At 35.4% G+C, this 25,718-nt stretch overlaps 1 protein-coding gene and 1 long non-coding RNA gene across 4 annotated transcripts in view; one reads left to right on the forward strand and one right to left on the reverse strand.

Moving 5' to 3' along the window:
* The window catches only part of LOC145254682 (monocyte to macrophage differentiation factor 2-like), a 172,600-nt gene that overhangs the window by 47,195 nt on the left and 99,687 nt on the right, over positions 1–25,718 (forward strand). The window contains exon 1 of one of the 3 annotated variants that reach the window (XM_080113333.1): positions 3,428–3,758. The exons of the other annotated variants lie outside the window; for them this stretch is intronic. Within the exon in view, the coding sequence (XP_079969459.1) occupies positions 3,688–3,758 (71 nt within the window). The 5' untranslated portion in view covers positions 3,428–3,687. Of the gene's footprint in view, positions 1–3,427; positions 3,759–25,718 lie in introns of those variants that run through there. 3 annotated transcript variants of the gene reach the window in all.
* LOC145254683 (uncharacterized) overlaps positions 1–25,718 on the reverse strand; it is a 63,750-nt gene that overhangs the window by 4,242 nt on the left and 33,790 nt on the right. The gene's annotated exons all lie outside the window — the stretch shown is intronic.

Raw genomic sequence — 25,718 nt, forward strand, 5'->3', positions numbered from 1 at the left:
ACAACCTGGATTCGAACTTGGCACACTCAGGTTTGCAGTTTGTATCGTTAACCACTTAGCCACTGTCATTCGAATGATACAAATTGACAACCCTCATCTAAAAAGAAATCTGAAACCCATTAATATTTCTTTCTTGGGGGTAAAACAATTTTTTGGGGGGTGGGGGAAGATTTTGCTTCTTACTGTAAATTTTAAAAAGATGCAACAATATCGTTCAGAAAAATTGGTTATTAATATTCTAAAAATAAAAAAAGTAAATAAATAAAGAGTAAATGTGGTATTGTGGCGACTAATCCCTATTAATTCCTAACTGTGCATCGATCGGATGCCATAATATTTAGTTCGCTGCACTCTATCATAATAAAGGTCCGTACAAAATTTCAGTTAGATCGACCAAGTAGTTTCCAAGAAAAAAGTGGACTGGACAAACAGACAGACAGACAGACAAAAAAAAAACAGACAAACTAAGTAATAATGTAATATAAACGATACTCATCCAAAATAAATCTGAAACCCATCAGTATTGTTTTCTGGGGAAAACGACTTTTGGGGAAATTTTGCTTTTAATGTAAATTTAAAAAAACAGGAAATAATATCAAGAAAAAGTAATAAACAAATAAATAAATAAATAAATAAATAAATAATAATAATAATAATAATAATAATAATAATAATAATAATAATAATAATCTTATGAAACAACTGAACTCCTTGGGAATCAGACACAGCATCCAGTGATTCTGAGCATCACCGTACTTCAGAAGTCAGTTCTGATTGGCTTAACAAACATCCTACGCCAGGTGCCATCCATCTAATTAACTCTTTGTCTATCCCCACGAGCTTGCGTGTAAAAACCCGCTCTTGAGAGGGAAAATGGTGCAAAACATCACAACACTGTGAAGTTGATGGAATAATAATAATAATAATAATAATAATAATAATAATAATAATAATAATAATAATCTAGGTTAATATTGTGATTCCTTCCCACCAATGTACGCAGCATCCGAGTCGCACCGACCATGACCATCTTCATCCCAGATTATAATTCTGTTGTCTTTTAGTAAACACATTTTAACGATTCTTGTATCGCTAAAAAAAAAAAATAATTCCAATCTCTCTCTCTCTCTCTCTCTCTCTCTCTCTATATATATATATATATATATATATATATATATATATATATATATATATATATATATATATATATATATAACTACTTCATTTACTCACATAATTAATATACGAAAGTATAGATTTATGCGTAAACTTTAAGTATTTACTTCAAAAGTGCTCAATACGTAGGTAGAGCTAGTTAGTAATATATATATATATATATATATATATATATATATATATATATATATATATATATGACAAAATCTCACGTGTCTGTGCGTATTTCTTGTCTATACGTAACATTGATAAATAAACATCGACATTAGCATTTATTTATTAATTGAATATTTATTGCGAAAACAATTTATAATAATATAGGAGAAAAGTGAAACAATTTTTTCAAAATCCTGTTTCAAAGTAAATTGTAAGTCTTACCAAAAAACCGACCTTGTATTTCACTTTACCCTCTTTGGGGAGGCAATTGATGGAGGGATAAACGCTAGTATAAGAAAGAATAGGTTTTTCCTTTTTTTTTTTTTTTTTTTTTTTTAAATGGGGATCATTATTTAAATATTAATTCACACTTAAAAATATAAAATAAAAATATTTGAATAAATAAAAAAAAACATTATGGATTGATTAAACTAACTTTTACTTTTTATAATGCAATTTATTTAGGACTAAACTTTTTAGACCGTTAAAAACGAAAAAAAAGTTATAGGCCGTTGACTTGAGTGCTTTATATCAAATTAGTTGCTGAATAGGGTTTAATTTGTGATCATTTTGCATTAAATAAGTGGTGATCCCTTGTAAAAAAAAAATCCCTATTAATACTTCAATGTGCATCGAACGGATAACATAATACTTAGTTCGCTGCACTTTATTATAACAGAGGTCTGTACAAAATTTCAAGCCAATCGGTCCAGTAATTTCTCAGAAAACTTCTAGAGTAAATGCGATATTATGGTGCCTAATCCCTATTAACCTATAACTGTGCATCGAACGTATGCCATAATATTTAGTTCACTGTACCGTATCATAACAATAGTTCATACAAAATGTCAGCTAGATTGGTCCAGTTGTTCGCGAGAATACTAGAGTAAATGTGGATTGTATCCTTAATTGTGTATTGAGTGGATACCATGTTCGTTGCACCTTATCAAAACAAAAGTCCATACAAAATTCCAACGAGATCGGCTCAGTAGTTTCCGATAAAAAGTGGAACGGACACACAGACTAAGAGAAATATAATATAGAAACGTGGCGTATAGATTTTTCTTCTTCCCATAATTAAGTGAAAGGTACTAGTTGAGAAAAACAAACAAAAACTAATCCTGGTTGTATTTTTGTAAATTATTTATTTGAAAATATAAACCTAGTTTGTTAACTCCAATTTACATGGATATTTGCAATTATTGACTCGTAATTGGTTCGATTTTGGTCCATGAAATCATTGTTTCGATGTTTATCTTCATTGCTCCCTCTCCCCCCCAATAATTTTTTTTGAAAATATTTAATCCGGGTAAAAATTATGACAAAAACAGCAAAATTAACCGAATTATTTTGGGAACGAGCAAAATACGTTGGAAATATTTAAATACACTTTTCATAAACTCATATTTTAAAACAACATTGTTGTTTTTCGATCTGTCCTAGCCATCCAGTGTTTGGTCGGCGCAGATCACAACGAACAACCTTCATCCACACTTTCTTCACTACATATACGTGGACAAATAAGAGTGTGAAATCTAGCCCCACCCAACGCCAAAAAAAGTGGGACATTCTGAATGTGTGTAAAAGTTATTTACATCGATCAGGACATTTTCCTATACGGGCGCCTCAGGCGACCATCAATAAACCAATCCCCATCCGGAAGGAGGAGGTAATACTTGGGAGGATAGCCTTTTAGGACATACTTTATGTTTGCGAACCCATTGGAAACGTATTTTACATAAAGCACAAGGTATTCACGAATAGTAATCAATCCACCTAAGTACTGACAAGGTTCAGCGTTGCTTAACTTCGGGAACCAATGTGGTAAATGGCCTCTTTCTGCGGTGAGATCATTGTTTAAATATTGTGTTTCTGGCAAAATCAACACCATAACATCTGACTCGCGTTTGTGGTCGGTTTAGTTTCTTCAAAAGACGTTTTGTTTTTAAATTTTTGAATGATTTTTAATTATAGTTATATATAAAAAATATATTATATATGAAATATATTTAAAAAGAAAAAAGAAGAAAAGCAGTTTAAAAAGAAAAGGAAAAAAAACGACACAAAAAAGAGAGTGTAAAATAGAACAAGAGATTAAAAAAAAGTAAGGGGAAAAAGAAAACGCAAAGGAAAAAGTTTTTTGTTTTTTTTAAGAAACAAAAAAAAGAACAAAGAGAAATAGGAAAAAGAAAAACACAACAAGTAAAAAAAATAAAGAAACAAAAAACAAACAAAAAGAAAGAAAGAAAGAAAGAACAAAAAAAGAAAAAAGAACAAAACCAACAAATAAACAAAAAGAAAGAAAAGAAACTGAAAAGAAAGAAAGAAGAAACTAAAAAGAAAGAAAGAAGGAATATGTGTCGTCATGAAGCGAAACGTCTTTTCCCTGAAATTCTCAAAGCAGAATTTCAACTTCGTCTGCTCAAGTAAGATTTAACTCCATTTAAAAAGAGGGGGTCATTTTGCAGTATAAATATTAAAAAAATAAAAATGGTATTTTTTTACCACCTGCTCTAGCGTAGTATAAACACCTCCAACTGCCGCATATTAAGAACGGCTTTCAGAATAAACACTTTCAACCTCCCCATGTTAAGAACGGTTTTCGAGGTTGTGGGGTAGATGTGTCAGAAACTTCGTGAAAAATATTGAATGATTTGACCCTCTGTCTTTCCAAGCTTATAACTACTCGAAAAATGTCATTCAAACCCTATTTTTTTTTCAATTAAAGGAGCAAGGACCAAGGTTTCATTAAAAAAAACAAAAAAAACTAAAATACAAACAACGTGGTTAAAAAAAAAAAATTAAACTTCAGACTTTACAGGTAAATTTCCAAAAAAAAACAAAGTATTTTTTTGTTTGTTTTAAATTAGAAAATATTATTTATTGATCTTTTATCTTCAATTTGTGATATATAAAACTTTGGCACATAAATTAATTATTTACTTTTTAATAGACATTTCAAAATGGGGGGCATGAATTAATTCGACCCCATGTCTTTCCAAGCTTATAACTAATTGAAAAATGTAATTCAAACCCTAATTTTTTTTCAATTAAAGGGGCAAGGACCAAGGTTTCATTAAAAAAAATATATATACAAACAACGTGGTTAAAATAAAAAAAAAAAAGGGTTTTAAACTTCAGACTTTACAGGTAAATTTCCAAAACAACTATTCTTTTTTTTGTTGTTGTTTTAAATTAGACTATATTATTTATTGATCTTTTATCTCCAATTTGTGATATATAAAACTTTGGCACATAAATTAATTATTTACTTTTTAATAGACATTTCAAAATGAGGGGGGGGTATTAAAAAAAACGTTTGTCTAAAATATTATATTCGGTTTATTGGAAAGAGCATAAAATTTCACATTGACCCTGAAAATATCGTAAAAATAGAATCAATAGAAAAATTTTGATAGATTTTTAAAGTTTAAAAATTTAAAAATACTGAACTCGTAAAATTCAATTAATTTCATTATTGTTTTTTTTTTTTTAAATAAAAATAATAATATTTCTATTACTTTTTATACAACTTTAATAGTTTATTTTGGAAGTATAATCCATAAAGAAAATAAGCAACCCACTTTTAAAAGAGAAATTACGAGTTTTTCAAAAATTATTTTATTCGCAGTTTCGTGTTAGGGTGTCAAAAATTCCTACAAAAATTCTGATACACCTAGTTGTGGGGTGTTTATTCCGAACCCCGTTCTTAACATGGGGAGGTTTGGGTGTTTATAATATGCTGAGGCACAGCGTAAAAATTTACAAAAAGAAAAATAAATAAATAAATAATACTGACACAAAATTACGTTTTCGCATAATTGGTGACATTTATTGAATAGATTTCTGTCGACATTTTGTTTAATTTTCTAGTTTTGATTGATTATCAAAATTTTTCAGATGACAATCTAATGTCGGCCATTTTTCTTTTGTTCTTATTTAACAGACTTGACACTACTCGTGTTTCAAGCTAACTAAACACTTTAAAATAAGTTAAGACAAAAATCTTGACAGTGTAGGTAGAAGAGTAACTTATCTTGCCTTTGGTAACATTTATTTGTTCTATATTTGTTGTTTGTTTTTAAAAGTTTTCGCTATGTTGTCTACACTGCAAAATGCGCCCCTAATTATTTCTTTTACAATCAATGATTTTTCTCTTTCTTCAAATTAATAACCAGAAATGGCAATGTTTTCAATGTATTTGTTCCAATTCATGTCGCCTGTGAATTTTACGCCGAGGAGTTTAAACAATAGGCTTTCATTTATCATAACACTCGACGGTTGAGAAGGTTTTTCAGCACTTGTGCACTAGAGTGAAGATGCAACTTTTTTGATTTTCATTTCGGACATTTGGAGAGTACATAGCAAGGGTAGATAAATGCAATTTCACGACCGAATCGAAAATCTTACAACAATAAATGCGTATTTTTGTTGTTTTTTTTCTTAATAGATTTAAGAAAATTATAATGACACAAAATACAATTTTTTTTAACACAAATTAGAGATTTAAACCCGTTTTTTGTAACAAAACTAAAATTGTTAAATTTTCTAATGCGTATTTTTTGTTAATGAAAACGTTTTTATTACACATTTATTGAATGAAAATAAATTTAAGAAACTTATAACACAAAATCGAGTTTTCTATCCTTGAATTACGCTTCGCTGCCTCTGCTATGCACTCTCCAAATGTTCCAATTGAAAAAAACCCCAAAAGTTGTACTTTCGCACTAGTGCACAAGTACCGTTTTTTATAATTTTTAAAGAACCTTAGTCTTAATAGCATTAAATGTTACCATTCGGAATTTCCATGAACAAAGTTTATTTTCGCGAAACTTCCATCTGTGACACACGTTGTCATAGGATTGATTCCTTTAATGTTATAACGTGGTCGTTTTCAAGTTTAATGTCAACAAATACTTCTATTTTTCTTCTATTTTTACTTTTTGAATCCTTTGAGATTATTCATAATTTGTACATTCATTCTTTTTGCAAACTTATCCTCATTTTCATTGTTTTTGTTGTTTTCACCACGTTTCGGCCAACTCGTCCTCTTTCTTTCTTCAGGTGATTATCTGTAACGAGCTAGGAATGTTTTGGGTAGGATTGAAACCGCCATCTTCAGACAATGCTCACCTGGAACCATTTGACCTTTACTCCTGATCTGAAATGGAACACATACATCAAATCTGTTGCCAAGGCCGCTGGAAAAATGGTGGGATCCTTCTATCAATCCAGTAGATATCTCACTGCTGATGTTATTCTCTATCTATATAAGAGCCAGATACGTCCAAGGATGGCGTATTGTTGCCACATCTGGACAGGAGCTGCTAGAAAGGACTTGTCCTGCCTTGATAGTTGATAGAGTTCAAAATAGACTTCGTAGCCTCGTAGGGGATGTCCTTTTCTCTCCCTCACAGAAGAGATGTTGTGAGTTTGTCTTTGCTTTATCGTTATTCTCATGGCAAGTGCTCGACTGAGCTTCAATCTATAGTCCCCCCTTGCCAAACTTTCACAAGAAACACTTGTCTAGCTGAAAACACTATCAATACTTCCCCCCACTCTTTATTTGTGCCTAAACCTAAACGTACATTCCATGAACAAAGTTTCTTTCTTAGAAGTGCACGCCTGTGGAACTGTCTTCCGTTTTCCTGCTTTCCATATACAATATGGTTGTCTTCAAGTCCAACGTAAACAAGTTCTTGATGAGCCACTCCACTTAAGTTTCCGAATTTCCATTACTAACAATTACTATATTGTCCAATTGACTACTGTACACTCTTTAACTCTTATCCTGGAGGGACCTCGTGGCCTTGTAAAAAAAAAAAAAAAAACATAAAAAAACAAAAGAAAAACATAAAAAAAACAAAAAAAAAAAAACCCATCTCAATCCACTGCACCACGAGCCCCGGAGAAGAAGAATCTCACTTTTGAACATTCGAAGGCGCATACGTGGTGTAAATTTTTTGCGCTTCTGAGGACTCGACGTGAGTTGGCCGAAACGTGATGAAACGACAACAGCCGTAAAGATGATGATACCAGTTCATAAAAAGAATGAATGCACAAATACTTATATTATTTGAATGATTCGGACACCTGTTCTTATACTGAGTGTTATTCTCACAAGATTTCGGTCGATGTAACCTCCGACTTTCTTCAGGCGTATCTTGTCGAACTCGGGGATCTATATGGAATTTCGAACAGAACTCTTTTTTAAATCTATGGGGGTAGCATTTTTTTTATTTTTTATTTTTATTTTTATATTTTTTTTACTCATGTTCACCCCTTACAAAGCATATCACCACTTGGAATTAAGAGGGCACTATTTTGGGCCATGTCTAGAAAAGATTAACAAGATATTTGTTTATGTTACATTTAAACTTCTGCATATCAGTACAGCCAGAGACGCAAGGAGCAGGAAAAGAAATTCCAAAGTCTAGCTGTTCGAGGGAAAAAAAAACTATTAGAATAGAAAGCTTTCTGCCATTTAGGGACATCAACAGTGAAGGGGTGAGATTTTGTTGCTAAGCGTGTTTGTTCCGTCAGTCATAATCGGGTAGACGTCTTAAGTAATTCACAGTTGTATTCTTAGTATCGCCTGCACTTATTATGATTGAACCTTCAACCTCCAGAAGAGTGTCACTTAGAGCAGAAATTCATTTCGTATTTCATCCATTACAGACGAATAACAATCAAGATGAAGACAGTAGTCCAAATAATCTAAATATTCCAAGGATGGAATACTGCTGCCATATCTGGGCAGGTGCTGCTAAAAACAGCCTATCCTGCCTTGACAGAGTACAAAATAGACTTCGTGGCTTAGTGGGGGATGCCCTTTTCTCTTCCCTGCAACCTCTCTCCCACAGAAGAGATGTTGCGAGTCTATCTTTGTTTTATCGTTATTTCCATGGCAGGTGCTCGTCTGAACTCCAATCTCTGCCCCCTCTCGCCAATCTTTTATGAAAAACACTCGTCTAGCTGAATCCACTGTCAAAAACTTTCCCCACTCTTTATCTATGCCTAAATCAAAACGTAGATTCCATGAACAAAGCTTCTTTCTTAGAACTGCACGCCTGTGGAACTCTGTTCCGTCTGGCTGCTTCCCACCTGACTACAACCTTGATGTCTTCAAGTCCAACGTAAACAAATTCCTGATGAACCGCCCCCTTAAGTAGACACTTTATTAAATCTCCACACTAACGTACTGTACTTACAATAACCCTTATCCCTGAGTAGCTTCCGAGCCTTGATAAGTGGTGACCACCTTGTAAAAAAAAATAATAAAAAATAAATAAATAATTCAGATTATCAATCCTTATCTCAAAAATTCAGAAACGTAATATGAACAAATTTTATTTTTTGCAGACTATTATTCTCATCTTTTCTTAGTTGTTTTAGGATAATAATCCGCAATAAATAAAATTAAAAAAATTAGTAAATAATACTCATCTCAATAATGAACTCCAACTATGAAAAATGCTTGTTATAAACCACCCCATTTCCGAATGTCTACAAACAGGAGTTGTATTGCATAGCTGGTCATGGTTTATATTTTGGGAGTTTAATATGTTCACAAGTAAGTAATATAAGTTAAGAGTTTCTTTTTTTTTTTTTTTTTTTTACACAGTGATCACCACTTATCAAGGCCCGGAAGCCACTCAGGGATAAGGGTTATTGCAAGTACATTACGTTAGTGTGGAGATTTGATGAAGTGTTTACTTAAGGGGGCGGTTCATTAGGAATTTGTTAACATTGGACTTGAACACATCCAAGTTGTAGTCAGGTGGGAAGCAGGCAGATGGAACAGAATTCCACAGGCGTGCAGTTCTAAGAAAGAAGCTCTGTTCATGGAATCCACGTTTTGATCTAGGCACAGATAAAGAGTGGGGGAAATTTTTCACAGTGGATTCGGCTAGACGGGTGTTTTTCGTGAAAGATTGGCGAGGGGGGACCAGAGATTGGAGTTCAGACGAGCACCTGCCATGGAAGTAACGATAAAACAAGGATAGGCTCGCAACGTCTCTTCTGTGGGAGAGAGGTTGCAGGGTAGAGAAAAGGGCATCCCCCACTAAGCCACAAAGTCTATTTTGTACTCTGTCAAGGCAGGATAGGCTGTTTTTTGCAGCTCCTGCCCAGATATGGCAACAGTATTCCATCCTTGGATGTACTTGGCTTTTATATAGATAGAGAATTGCATCAGTAGTGAGATATCTTCTGGAGCGGTAGAAGGATTCCACCATCTTTCCAACGACCTTGGCAACAGACTTGATGTACGTGTTCCATTTCAGATCAGGAGTAAAGGTCAAACCCAGAAGCTTGTCAAAACACGGGGCCTCACCCAGACGAGAGCCATCCATCACAATTGATGCCAGATGGGGATCAGAGCGTTGATGATGTAAGGACAGGAGTTTGGTTTTGGATGCATTAAAGGTAACCAGCCACATCTTCCACCACTGAACCACACGCTCAAGATCAGAGGAGAGAGAATCAGAGAGAACTTTGCCATTTACAGCCTTTGATGTGTTGCCGTAGATGGTCGTATCATCAGCATAGATGTCAACGAATGATTTAAGTATGTGTTTAGGGAGGTCATTGATATAGATCAGGAAGAAAGTTGGGCCTAGGAGTGACCCCTGAGGGACTCCAGCATTTATACTGCAGGCCTCCGATTTTTGTCCATCTACCACTACTCTTATGAGCCTATCGGAGAGAAATGATTTAATGATTGAGAAAACATTTCCTAAGCGGAACAAATCCATAAATAATAAATAAAACGTTAGGTTATTGTGCACGTAGCGAAAATCGCGGCATGCTTAATAGTTGATAACTGTTCGATTATTTTGGTGGAATAACGGAATGTCAGAATTGTAGAATGAATACTTCTCATCCAATCAGCGGCGCCGGATATTTAACAGGGAGAAATCATTATTTTTGTGGGATGTAACGGGTAAGAGTATGCGTTTGTGTTTGAAATGTGTAGTCAGTTAATGACGGTTAATACACAGGAAAAGTAGGAAAAGTATAAAAGAATGCGGTGTAGAATGGTGCCGTAAGAGTAGTCGGTAAAGTGAAGGTGAAATTCTAGCTACTTTCTTCTTAGGTTAAAACGATGATGGTCATGGTGATCCTTGGACTAAATGTAATTTTTTTAATATTACGAAATGTGTATGTAATTGTAGTCTATAGCTAGATAAGAAAATGGCTAATGACATAAACATAGTCATTTTTTATGTGCCATCTTTTGTTGTCAACCTAAGATAGTTTTGTCCAGAGGGGAAAAATTGCGTCTCCTTTATTATATACTAGCGAGGGGTACCCGGCGTTGCCCGGGTGTTTGGAGGTATGTGTGGGAGGGGTTTTTAAAAAAAAGTAAGTATGAGGATCGAACCCGAACCGTTGAGGCAAAGTTGTGAAAAAAAAAAAAGTGCGACGTTATAACCATTGCCCCACTGCGACATGCTTATGGAAACACGTTTGAATTTATTTAATTACTTGGATTTAGCAGGTGCTCGTTTTAATGAGTTAATGAGGTCAAGTTTGACTGCGGGATTGAATTTACTGCTGAACGCTTTTTTTTCATTTTTCTTTTTTTTTTTTTTTTTTTTCCCCAAGATGTTATAGGTAAAAGACTAACCCACATGCGGCGAGCGACAAATATTGAATATTTATTTTCCCGAAATCGAGCAAATTAAATAGACAGGCAAGCTTCGTTGTTAACTGTGAGATATTACGATTGATATGTGATATAAAAAGTTTTAAAAAGTTGTGAAGCGAGCGAGCGTTTCTCTGAAAGAAGCCTTTTGTAGACACACAGAAAAAGCGAACACACATACATACATTTTCGCTTTTGTATTTATAGATATAAGAAGAACATAAGATAAGATAAGACAAGATATATAATTAAAAAAAAACTATGTTTTAGTAAAACAGGGTTATCTCCCTCAAATCAGTGACGAAATATAGCACAGCGCCTTTTTTTGCTTGTAATGAATGAATGAAAGTTGTCAAAATAAAATTTTAAGTAATTAATTCAGAATTCTGGCTTTTTTTTTAGGAAAACAAAATCTTTTGGATTTTCGATTAGGTCGTGACGTCGCATTTGTCTGCCCCTGCTATGCACTCTCTTCATGTCCCAACTGAAAAATAAAAAAGTTGTATAGGTTTGTATTGCTATACACATAGACTCGAAAAAGTTGTCAAAAAACAAATATATAACAAATAAATGTTATCAAAGGCAAGATAAGTTACTTTTCTACCTAACGATAATTTTTTTAGTGTTTTTATTTAATCTAAAATGTTTATTCAGCTCGAAAAACATACAGTGTTTACCGATGTATTGGAAAATTTAAAATGGCGCCGGATTCTTTGCTGAACACTGTAAGTTTGCGAAAATAAGTTAAAAATAAAAAATATACAAAAAACTGTTAGAAACTCACTCAATATATGTTACCGTGACATAGGCTGACATATATTCGATGGGGTTTTAACAGAATTTTGTGTATATATATATATATATATATATATATATATATATATTTACTCATTTTCCCAAACTTACCGTGTTTAACAGAGAGTCCGGCGCCATTTTAAATTTTCCAATACATCGGTAAACACTGTATGTTTTTCGAGCTGAATAAACATGTTACATTAAATATAAACACTAAAAAATTATCCAGTTAGGTAGAAAAGTAACTTATCTTGCCTTTGATAACATTTATTTGTTATATATTTGTTGTTAGACAACTTTTCCGAATCTATGTGTTTAGTAAAACAAACCCAGTTGTATCGAGGCATGAGTGCACGAATGCTAAAAATATATATTTTATTCTTTTAAGCCTCATTTATTTCATCTGCCAAACGCTGATGCATAAATTACATGTTGAGGGTATTAGCAGTCCCTTACGCACTTTCTAAGTTGCAGATTGGTTTGTCTCAAAATGAAAGCCATGCCAATCGCTCTCTACCGCCGTGTACTAGCACTCGCTGACGGTTGAACAATTGACAAACCAATATCAGTGACTTGCTTTCACCCAACAGTACATTCATACAGATCAAAGTGTAGTATCTGTTCCGGCAGATGCTGCACTTAAGATGGTTTGTACCAGTCAATGGAGGGGAAACCCTCTATACTGGGAACCGCCTGGGTAATACCTAGGAGGTCCACCCTCCCAGGCCTTGCCACCGGGCTTTCCGGTGGGGCAAGTTTATTGCTTGCTGCCTGAGGCGCCCCGACCGGGGAATGCCGACGGGGTTACTCAGGCAATTTTTAAAATTGCAGGAGTGCCCCTCCTTTAGGGGAGCCTGCGGGGTTCCCACTTTCCGGCCTTGTGCCACATAATGCTGATGTGGGCAGCATTTAAATAAAAACCCTCTATACTGGGACAATTATTATTTTTGGTAACCAGAGTGCCCCCTTTTTGCCTACTTTTAGGGGAGCTGGTTTTTACCTCACATTAAAAACGGCCTTGTGCCTAATTTGCTCAGTGGGGGAGCAAATAAACACCATCTGTTCCGGCAGATGCTGCACTTAAGATAATTTGTACCAGTCAATAGAGGGGAAACCCTCTATACTGGGACAATTATTATTTTTGGTAACCAGAGTGCCCCCTTTTTGCCTACTTTTAGGGGAGCTGGTTTTTACCTCACATTAAAAACGGCCTTGTGCCTAATTTGCTCAGTGGGGGAGCAAATAAACACCATCTGTTCCGGCAGATGCTGCACTTAAGATAATTTGTACCAGTCAATAGAGGGGAAACCCTCTATACTGGGACAATTATTATTTTTGGTAACCAGAGTGCCCCCTTTTTGCCTACTTTTAGGGGAGCTGGTTTTTACCTCACATTAAAAACGGCCTTGTGCCTAATTTGCTCAGTGGGGGAGCAAATAAACACCATCTGTTCCGGCAGATGCTGCACTTAAGATAATTTGTACCAGTCAATAGAGGGGAAACCCTCTATACTGGGACAATTATTATTTTTGGTAACCAGAGTGCCCCCTTTTTGCCTACTTTTAGGGGAGCTGGTTTTTACCTCACATTAAAAACGGCCTTGTGCCTAATTTGCTCAGTGGGGGAGCAAATAAATACCATCTGTTCCGGCAGATGCTGCACTTAAGATAATTTGTACCAGTCAATGGAGGGGAAACCCTCTATACTGGGACAATTATTATTTTTGGTAACCAGAGTGCCCCCTTTTTGCCTACTTTTAGGGGAGCTGGTTTTTACCTCACATTAAAAACGGCCTTGTGCCTAATTTGCTCAGTGGGGGAGCAAATAAATACCATCTGTTCCGGCAGATGCTGCAAGCTATGACTAGCAAAGACCAGATGTGGGGGCAACCCCACATGCCTGACCTTTAACCAGCTCCCATTTCCCACCTCTCGGGAGCTGGTCCCCTTTTTCCCTTCCCCCTCCCTTCACTCCTCACATTAAAAATTGGCCTTATGCCTAATTTGCTCGGTGGGGGAGCAAATAAATACCATTTGTTCTTCAGATGCTGCAAGCTATGACTAGCAAAGACCATATGTGGGGCTAACCCCACATATCTGACCTTGGTCACTGAGGGGGCAACCCTTCATACCAACAGTTTCTAATCCAGCTCCCATTTCCCACCTCTCGGGAGCTGGTCCCCCTTTCCCTCCCCCCTCCCTCCATCTCCACATTAAAAAACGGCCTTGTGCCTAATTTGCTCAGTGGGGAAGCAAATAAATCCAATCTGTTCTTCAGATGCTGCACTTCAATTTCTTGTTCTCTGTCAGTGGAGGAGAAATCCTTCACGACTGAGACAATTTTTATTTTTGTTCCTTTTCTCCACGTTAAAAAACGACCCTGATGTCTAACTCTGTCCCGTGGGGAGGCATTGTAAATAGGAACAGTAAGTACATTCATACTTCGTTGGTTTTTGGTTATTTCGAAGCAAGGTGGATGTTTTCATAAGACCGACTGTCATAGTAACATAACGCTATTCAAGAAAATCCTTCGTCAGGGTTGAGAAAAAAGTTGACCTTGACACTCCTTAGCAAGCACTTCACGCTAATTTAATGCTATGAACGTTATACGCAGAACATGATTCGGTTCAGGCAAACACTCTACAATACGTCATAGATATGCACGCAGGTAGACAGATTATTTTGCCTCTATCGACCGCCCACTCTCTTCCTCGTCCGTCCATCGGCGTCTCTATTTCAGCTCGATCCGGTGTCATGAATGTGTTATTTGACACCTACGGATGTTTGGTGGGTTGAGTTGGCCCCATATATATCCCCCCCCCCTCACCACCACCACGCTTGACATTCGTGTGATCGACTTCGATGATTAATTTGAGAATGCCAGTTCGCCTCAAATTTCTCCGTTCACGTTATTGGACGTTTCCCCATAATAATTCTTTTTTATTCTTTTTTTTTTAATGGACGCTCAAAGGCGCAAACGCGGTGTCAATTTTTGGCGCTTCTTCTTCGTCACAAGAGCGAAATCCGAAAGTCGAAAAAAAAAAAAAAATGAATTTTCCTGAAAAATCAATGGGTAAATTTTTACGTTCTTTCCACTTTAAAAAAAGGGACTTTTATAAATTTTCAAATATGCTAAAAACGAATATGACATTTAAATTTTGCGCAGACTAGTAATTTTATGGATACTAAGAAATTTTTTCCAATGTATTACTTAATGAATGTCTGGCGTTTGCCATCCTTAACATGAGGAGAGGGTGAGTGTTTTGTGACACCCATCATGCGCATTAGTACTTTCCATATATATATATATATATATATATATATATATATATATATATATATATATATATATATATATATATATATATATATATATATATATCATAGTAGTAAGTTATAAAAATATATATGGCAATTAAACTACACAGAATATTGCAGAAGCCTAACGAATCTCACGAGAATGAAACGCGGAATGTTCTGTGTAGCTTAATTGTCATATATTTTCATAACTTATTACCTAGCTCTACCTATATATTGAGCACTGTTGAAGTAAATACTGAAAATTTATGCATAAAATTATATCTTCCTATATTAATTTATGTGATTAAATGAAGTAATCATATATATATATATATATATATATATATATTGTTAAATGTTGAGCAATTCCGTGGAACAAAGATAAATCCAGTCGGCAAAGAATCAAAGCAGTTACGATCTCGAGTGTTAAGTGATTCTGGAGAGCAAAGATGGCGGCAGTAAATCCAGAATTCAGAAGAATCAATGCGGTATCGATCAGCAGTGGTTCAGTTCTGTCAAGACAGAGACTGATAGTGAACTGGCTTGTATCTAAAATTCAATATTTTTATAATGAGGGTGGAGGCTTCTCATTGGTTGATTGTACTAACGTGTAGTTATAAATGAGATCGTCCAAATTCTGGGATTCATACTCTAACATTTAGCAAAACCATTGTTTGATAGCAGCCTGTACGGAAAATATGTCTTGCTTAAATGTAGGTATGAAAAGATCATTTTTAAGAAAACAGTTACAACTTTCCCCTTTATAATTTTTAGTGATATTTTAGTAGAAGCAAGACATTTTCCGTACAGCTTCTTTTCAAGACTATATCGTTTATCTGACTACCATCGGCTATTTCGACAAAATGACTCTGTGGGATAAAGTTCAAATCAAAATTAATCAAATCAGATTCCTTGGTGATAACGAGTGCTGTAGCGTCATAGTCTACAAGAAGATTTTTACCGTTTGTTGTATTGCCAAAGTTACACGTGAATAGAAACGTATGTTCTTCATCAAAGTTCTCGACGTTTTTGATGGAGTCCGCTTTTGTTTTCTTAATATGTTCAACGCTTTACGTTGATCATCCACGGCATCTCTTATAATCAGAGACAGACTTCTGTCATCTAAGCATTGAATCAGTTCTGCAAAAACAGTTGCATTCTTTTCGAGAAATTCGGGGACGTTAGGATTCTCTGGTGGAGATTGAATAACTTTGTGTAGTTTTCGTATCCTTAAACATCCCAGAAATTTCACCTGCCACAATTTGAATTTAGATTCCAATCCGCCAAAACAAAGTCGACAGCTGGGCCCATAACCTGTTAAATATTGAGCCATTCTGTGGAACAAAGATGGCAATAGCAAATCCAGGCGGCTAAGAATCAGTGTAGTCCCGATCAGCAGTAGTTCAATTGTGTCAAGAGACTTGCAAGGTAGCGAACTGACTGGAATCCAAAATTTGGTATTTTTATAATGAGGTTAGAGGCTTCTCATTGGTTGATTGTCAAAATTTTGGAAGTAATACCCTAACATTTAGCAAAAGATTTTAACATCTATATATATATATACATCTCTCTCTCTCTCTCTCTCTCTCTCTCTCTCTCTATATATATATATATATATATATATATATATATATATAATCGCTAAACAGATTGAATATATACATCTTAGAGATTTCTTTTGCTTTATATTCGTAAACGTCTCTCTTTAGTTCTCTTTTTTCTCCCCACCTCTCTTTTTACTCTTTTTCTCTAACTCACTTTCTTTTTCTCCTTTTCTATTTCTCTCTCTCTCTCTCTCTCTCTGTCTTTCTCACTCTAAGTCTCCCTCTTCCTATACTCCACTCTCTCCTTTCTCACCCTTACCCACTTTCCCTCTCCCCCTTTCTCTCTCTCTCTCTCTTCTTTCTATTTCTTCCTTTCTTCTTTCACATAAACAATCTTCGTCTCTAATGCCACATTTCCGGTCTGTGCATACAGCACCTCTTTGCCTTCCGGTTAATTATGTATATACTTTAATTAATTAGTCGCACGCCACTCCTATACCCCCCCTCCTCCTCCTCATCATCATCATCATCAGCTGCATCATCATTATTGTCATATTCATCATCACCATCATCATCATCGTCATTGCCATCATCATCATCGCCATGTTGCATCATCATCATCATCATCATCATCATCATCACCACTGTCATCACTATCACCGTCGTCATCATCATAATCACCATCATCATCATCACCGTTATTGTCAGAATTATCATCGTTATCGTCATCATCATCATCATCATCATCATCATCGTTATTGTCATCATCATCATATCATTATCATTGTCGTCATCAGTTGCATCATCGTTAACATCATCAGCATCTTCATTACGGATTATCTTTAATCACAGCCGATCATTCAAAATTAACTAATCAATAATCAGCCATCTTGCTTTTTTTGTTAACCTTTACTTTTTTTGCAATGCACTTATGAATCTGGATACTGGACACTAACTGATGTCTTCCTAAGCAAGTTGGACTTCAGCATAGACTTCATGGAGATCGTGTCCTCACTTTTCATAAGCGACCTTTCCGACAAAGGAGAAAGAATTGATGTTTTCAGAATCTATTCATCTAACAGTTATCGTTTGACCTTCAAATAATTTTTTTTTTAGCTCCTCACATCAAGTGGTTTCATACCTTGTCAGGAGTGATTTCTACAAAAGAAAGTCCTTATTAGTTATAATTATCCAGTAAACCTGCTAAACTGACACGTATTTGCATGCAAAGTCGAGAAAGGTTTGGCTCAAAGCACACAAAGGAATGATGCCGAGGATATGTTGAAACTTCAATATTATTGATTTGCAGTATTGTACCTGGTATGCCTTTCTTACAGAGGCAGAAATGTCGAGAGATCAATGAATCCTGGTATCAACTCTTCCTGGATTTTCACCAGACTCCATTAGCAAGATTTAGGCCTTAATATCGTGCCGTTAAGCAAGCTTGTTTTCTAAATTAATTATATATATATATATATATATATATATATATATATATATATATATATTTGAATAAGGGATTAGTCACCAACAATGTGTATTTTTTAACATTATTTTATTATTCCGTGTCTTGGTTTTTCATTGAGAATTATGTCTGATCATTGTAATAATGTTTTTAAGTCATTGAAATCGTTTTTACGCGCGTTTCAGACGTTCTGTTATGCGTCCTCGTCAGCCAATGAATAATAAACACTTACAAGCCTCCACCCCTTGGAAAAACTTCAAATTAACTACGAAAGTCGCCATTTTGACATCTCCAACACATTTGAAAATAATTTCTGACGAGGACGCATCACAGAACGTCTAAAACGCGTGTAAAAACGATTTCAGTGACTTAAAAACATTATTACAATGATCAGACATAATTCTCAATGAAAAACCAAGACACGGAATAATAAAATAATGTTAAAAAATACACATTGTTGGTGACTACCCCCTTATTTAAATATACATCTTTCTTTCGTTGGAATTTCTTAACCCATTTTATATATATATATATATATATATATAATATGTATGTAATCTAAGGTATAATCCAATGTAGGTTGGTCAAAAATGGGGTCAAAAAGTGCTCAATACCGAAGTAGAGCCATGTGTAATCTTTATGTACTAATCTTTTAGTAAAGTTTTAATATAGAATATCTGATGAAACATACCGCAAATTTAACAGACATAAGTCCAGTTCAAACAGACAGAAGTACATAGAAGCCAGAAATATCTGTAAGAAAGAAATAGCGACAGCTAAGAGAGAATTTACTGAAACCACCCAAAAACGCATCGATGCACAGAAATTAGGAACCCGAGACTTCTGGAAAATCTACAACAGTGTAGTAAATAATGAGTAATCAACAATTCCCTCACTATCCAACAATCATGAGATTGTTTGCTCTGCAACTGAGAAGGCTAACATGCTTGCCTGACAGTTTGCGTCCAACTCCACATTGGACTCTGAAAACCACTCCCTCCCTTACTTTCCTTTGCGGACAGACGCCACACTAGACGATCTGAAAATCACCCCTGCTCAGGTGCATACTATCATAAGAAAGCTTGACACTGCAAAAGCATGTGGACCTGATCTCATCCCGGCTGTGCTATTAAAAAAGTGTGCCAACGAAGTAGCTCCAGTTCTCTCCAAACTTTACAACAAATGCCTTAACGAATCTTGCTTTCCTGCCTGCTGGAAAACTGCTTCTGTAGTGCCAGTTTTCAAGAATTCTGGCGAAAGAACTGACCCAGTAAATTATCGCCCCATTAGCCTCCTCCCACTTTTCACCAAAATATTTGAGACCATAATTAACCAAGCTCTAGTCCATCACTTTACAGATGCTAAACTTCTGACTGACAAACAATATGGATTTAGACAAGCCCGTTCCACAGTAGACATCCTAACTGTAATCTCGGAATGTATATACCAGTCACTAGACAAAGCGGGGGAGGGTAGAGCGGTAGCTCTAGATATATCTAAGGCTTTTGACAGGGTATGGCATGAGGGTCTCCTCAAGAAAATCAGATCATACGGCATCACTGGAAAAATACATAACATAATTAGATCCTTCTTAGATAAGAGAAAAATCCAGGTTGTCCTTGACGGTCGTAAATCCAAACAATATGATATAAATGTAGGAGTGCTTCAGGGGTCTATCCTTGGACCTCTGTTATTCCTAATATTCATAAATGACCGCCCTGACAAAATTGTCTGTGAGATGGGTATGTATGCTGACGACACCACGCTCTATAACAGACACGACAGGAAAACAAATGAACACATATCTAAAAAAAATGACAGAAACACTAGAGGATAACCTCCGATCCGTAGTGGAATGGGGACAAAAATGGATGGTCACCTTCAATTCTGCCAAGACTAAACTTGTTTCCTTCAATAATTACAAGAAACCTTCCCTACCGCAAATAGTAATGGCCAATGACTTTTTATCTGAAAGTACATCTTTTAAACTCCTCGGCCTAACGTTCACAGGAAACATGAGTTGGAACAATTACATTGACAACATTGCCAGGACTGCTGCGAGGAAGGTGGGTTCTTTCAACCGTGCTAGAAAGCTATTAACACCTGAAAGTATCCTATACCTCTATAAGGCCACCATTCGCCCATGTATGGAGTATTGTTGTCATATTTGAGGTGGTGCATCTGCCACTAGTCTCTCGCTCCTAGACAAGGTTCAAAAGAGAGTCGCCAATCTGATAGGTCCTGAACTGTCGGCTAAACTTCAGCCTCTGTCACATCGACGAAATATTGTATCCCTCTGCCTGTTCTACAAGTACTTTAACGGTAAATGCTCTGACGAACTACAAGCACTTGTGCCTCCTTGACGTAAATCCCCCCCGACAAACCCGACAAGCAGCTAAATCCCACCCCTTCACAGTAGAGATCCCTAGATGCAAGAGAGCTTTCTACTCCTGACAAACCCGACAAGCAGTTAAATCCTACCCCTTCACAGTAGTTTCTTCCCCAGAACAGCTAGATTTTGGAATTCTCTTCCGGGTCCCACCTTCCCCGACTGCACTGACATGCAGAAGTTCAAGTGTAACGTGAACCGATATCTTGCTGCCTAATTTCCTACGCAGTACCCCTGATGCTTATATCTCTGATAGTAGCCCCCTACAACAAAGTGGAAATGTGCCTTGTTTGGGGTGAAAATGCAATAAAAAAAAAAAGTCAGACAATTCATTTGTGTCTGCCGAAAAAATTGAAATGTTCTGTATACACTAAAGGTAATATATATATATATATATATATATATATATATATATATATATATTAATTATTATAGTAAAAAAATAATTATATATATATACATATATATATATATGTATATATATATATATGTATATATATATATATGTATATATATATATATATGTATATATATATATATATGTATATATATATATATGTATATATATATATATATGTATATATATATATATATATATATATATAATATTTTTTAGGGGGAATTAAACCTAAAGTCTAAAGAGCAGAGTTTATTTTAATGTATTAATAAGTGTATTAATACATTAGAACAGCGTTTTAAAGTAAAATAAACTCTAAGTAATTATTTCAATTCGGAGACAAAATACAACAGCACACCAAAAGATAGACTGACTGAACTTAAAACAGATTTTATAATGAAGATAAAAAGGAATATTTGCCTTACTCATGACTAAAATGCTAGTTTCATTTTGGTGTCTTTAACTTCTTCCCCCCCCTCCCCTATTTTTGCTAATGAGGAGACTATTATGTTTTAAAGGAGAAAGTTTTGTCAAATTATTGTCAATTTCAATAAAATGAACATCGTTTCCGAAACGATCGTACAATCGAGTTGATTTTGTTTGTTTTCCCCTTTGAAACTGATTTTTAATTTACAATTATGAATCGTTTAACTCAATATATATATATATATATATATATATATATATATATATATATATATATATATATTATGTCTATTTTTAAATAATGGAGTTTCTGTTTTATTATACCTTTTTCATTTTTTTCTTTTTTTTTCTTTTCTTTTTTATGTGAAAATCAAAAATGAAAAATAAGAAAAATCGAAAAAATAAAAAATAGTATAATTAAAACAGAAGCTCTGTTATCTTTAATAATGTTTGCTTAAATGAAAAGATGGTGCCTTTCTCGTGCTGACATGAAAAATTATGTGCGCTAATTCTAAGAGATCCAGGTGGTTTTTATGGAGTGATTCCAATTTCTGGTTGGTTGTTAGCAGAACATGGCTCCATTTGATTGGTCAGTTCCTATGGCCAGTGTCTATAAATAGAATCTTCCAAATTTCTTTAATCATACCCCATCATTATATCAAAAACATTACAAAACAAACAAGCATACAAGGTCCACTGAATTTTAGTAGTACGTATGGATACAACAAATACTGACCCAACGGGCTTCAAAAGGTTTAGAAAACTATTTTTTCTCCTTTTAAGTTGGTAGAATGAAACAGTTGACCTTATTGCAAAATGTTCTTTCTAGATTAAAAGATGGATTGCTGACACCTCTTGCTTTTTTTTGCTTTTTTAATCGCTCCAGACAAAACTGAAGCCACTTGATGTAAGGAGCTACAAAAATACAATTTCAAAATCAAAAACTAGCCAACAATATGTGATAGATTCCAACTCAGAAAACAGCAATTTTAGTCACTTTGTCAGAAACCTCGTTCATAAATGTGAGGACGAAAGGAAAAAATAAGGGAAATAAGAGTTACGACTAAGAGGCTGCTAAAAATAAACCCAAGGTCAACTTACTACTCTCCTTGCAAAGATTAAGACTAAAACGGATTGTTGGCACCTCTTGCTGAGGTCGCAACCTTTTTTTTTTTTTTTTTTACTTTGGCAGAATGACGAATCCTGAGAAGAGACTTCCTGAAATCAAAGAATCATTTCTTGTGAATGAAGAATTTCTAGAAGAAATTCTCATTCTTCTTGTCTTTGAAAATTACTTTTCTTTGTCAGTGCCAACGCCAGGCGCTAATAGCCAAATATTTGTGTGATGCCCAACACTTGGATCCTCGCTTTTACTAAGTTGAAATGAATGGCTCCATCCTTGAGAAATACTCCTGAGTAACTTTCATTCCAAACCGGAAGTGGAAGATTCACAAAGTGCCTACAATAAGTTTCCAGACTTTTTTCATATGCGCACTTTTACTGATATTACACACATCGAACTCTAGTCCACTTTCAAGTAATTTCCTCCAGCTGCAATACACTTGCTAGAAGGCTCCATGGGAGTTCTCGTGTGTGAGCGTGTCAATGATCCTTATCACAGCCTCTTTCATCTCCACAATTATCTCATAACGAGAGCCTCTAATGTTTTCCTTGAGCTTAGGGAATAACCAAAAGTCACGGGGAGCAAGGTCTGGACTATAGGGAGGGTGAGGAACTGCCTTGATGTCCATCTTGGTCAAATAGTCTACGACAAAGATGGGGCTATGGACTGGTGCATTCGCACAGATTTTCCACATCTCCAGTTCCTTGCGAATAATTGTGTGTACAGTTCTCACACTGACATCAAACTGTGCACTTATTGTCTCAATACGACAGTCCTTATACATGAAATTCTTTATTTGGCCAATCAACTCTGGTGTGCTGGCTTCCTTATTCCTCCCACACTTCTCATCATCCTCCACACACTATCTGCCTTCCTTGAATCTCTTATGCCACTCAAAAACTGATTCTAAATTCATGCAAGATGGTCCAAAAGCAGTCTGAAGCATTCTATATGTTTCTCTGGCATTTTCTCCAAACTTAAAACAATTTTATTGCATATCATTCTTCTAAAATGTCCTCACTTCCAGATTGTATTTTTGAAATTCACCAGCTGTGACTATCAGGCTTTAGTAGAGTATATTCCAATTTCTGCTGCAGCTGTTCCTTTGAACGTGAAATCATAAAAATTAGTCAGTCATCTCATAAGATATATAGCAATAACATACTGAATTTTCAAGAGTCTACGATAATTTTTAAATGCTTGTACAAAAAAGTCTGGAAACTTATTGAAGGCACCTCATATATTAACTACAGGAAAAAAATTACTAGAATTTTTGTTCAGAAAGTACTTGACTTCTGACGCAATCCTCTACCTGTCCAAAAGGCTATGTCCAAGGATGGAGCTGTCGTATATAGTGAGGCAGCTCAGAGCATTCTCTCCTGTCCCAGATCGTCAGTCCGTGTCATTGATCACTAAACCACCATCACCTCCCAAGCAAAATTTGATTACTTAAAACGATGAATGAACAAAATTTGTTAACATTGGATTTGAACATGGTCATGTTGTAGTCAGCTGGGGAACAGCCTTCCAGTATTACATTTCATAGACAAACAATTCTTGGAAAGAAACCCTGTTCATGGAAGCTCCATCCAGGCATGCTGAAGAAGAAATGAAAATTCCTTATAATAGTTGTAACTAAACAAATTTCTACTGTTAACCCGAAACTGGAGCTCAGTTGAGCATGTACCATGAAAATAACAATAGAGGGTTTTTTTTTTTAGTTCTCTTTGACTGCAAGAACTTAGACACCAAGATCGGAAAGTGAGATGTAAAAGTCAGCGCCCCCGAGGAGTTGTACTCTGACCTGTAAAATATGCCCAGGCAGCCCCGTAAAGGCGCCTCAGGCAATTAGCAATAAACTAACCTCTCCTCAAAGAGAGAAGGCAAAGCCTGGGAGGGTGAACTTCCTAGAACTGTACGGGGACAGCATTATGCCACAATAAACAAGGACCAGGTCATTGCAGGAATGGTCTAATCTCTGTTGATTTTGGCAGCCAATAATAATAGAGTACGGAGAGTCTATTAACGTCTCTTCTGTAAGAGAGAGGCTGTAGGAACGAGGAAACCACATCCTCTCTTTAGATTTCACTCTGTCAAGGTAAGGAGTACTCTTGGCGGCACCTTCACAACTGTGGCAACGGTACACCATGTTGATTCTTATGCATATAGAGGATTGTGTCAGCTATGAGATACTTTCTGGAGCTGTAGAATGTTCCAACCATTTTTCCAGTGACCTTTGTAACAGAGCTGACGCATAACACTTCAGGTCTGGTGTGAAAGCTTATCAAAACGAGGGGTGAGGGAGGTTCCTTAAGGTAGACCTCATCCATTTCAACTGAGGCAAAGTCAGGATCCAAGCATTGGTAGTGAAAGGAGAGAAATTAGGTTTTAGGTGTATAAAAAGAAAGCAGCCACCTTTTTCCCCATTACATAACGTGCTTCAGCTCAAAAGAAAAAGAATCATAAAAAACTTTATCATTATCTAGCAGATTCCACAGCAGCAGTAAAAATAATTGTCGATTTTGTTTCAATAGTAATTAGTTCTAATTAAAGATATTTTGGGTTTGTATTACTATACACATAGATTCGAAAAAGTTGTTAACAAAACAAATACATAACAAATAAATGTTATCAAGGGCAAGGTAAGTTACTTTTCTACCTAACTGGATATGTTTTTAGTGTTTTTATTTTATGTAACATGTTCATTCAGCTCGAAAAACATACAGTGTTTACCGATGTATTGGAAAATTAAAAATGGCGCCCGACTCTCTCTTTGATCCGCTAAGTTTGGGAAAAGGAGTTAAAAATAAAAAGCTAGACAAAACACTGTTAGAAACTCGCTCAATATATATTACCGTGACAGAGACTGACATATATTCGGTGGGTTTTTAACAGAATTTTGTCAAAATCGATATCATTAAAAAGATGTTTTTTTCACATTGCATCTTCGGTGATCGGGAGATCCTATTTATTAAAGTGGAGGATAGGATGCGATAACATACTACGAATGTTAAATTAGCGTATCTTTGGATTAATGATTTAATATTCGTAGTTTGTTATCATCTTCTGTCCTCCTTTTTAATAAATAGGATCTCCTGATCAAATTATATATAATCTGGAAACTGTGACACACGTACGTACGGTGTTAATGTATAGATGCTCTTCAAAGTGTTGCCATAGATGATTGCGTCATTTGCTTAAATATGAATAGTCTTAGAATGTGATTTAAAGGTTTGGATTAATGGACGTCTTCACGGTTTAAATAATTTGTTACTATCGATTCCATTTTTTTGTCATTT

The sequence above is a fragment of the Euprymna scolopes genome, chromosome 30, assembly GCF_053919585.1.
Source record: "Euprymna scolopes isolate OS-2025 chromosome 30, ASM5391958v1, whole genome shotgun sequence".
Taxonomy (NCBI): Eukaryota; Metazoa; Mollusca; class Cephalopoda; order Sepiida; family Sepiolidae; genus Euprymna; species Euprymna scolopes.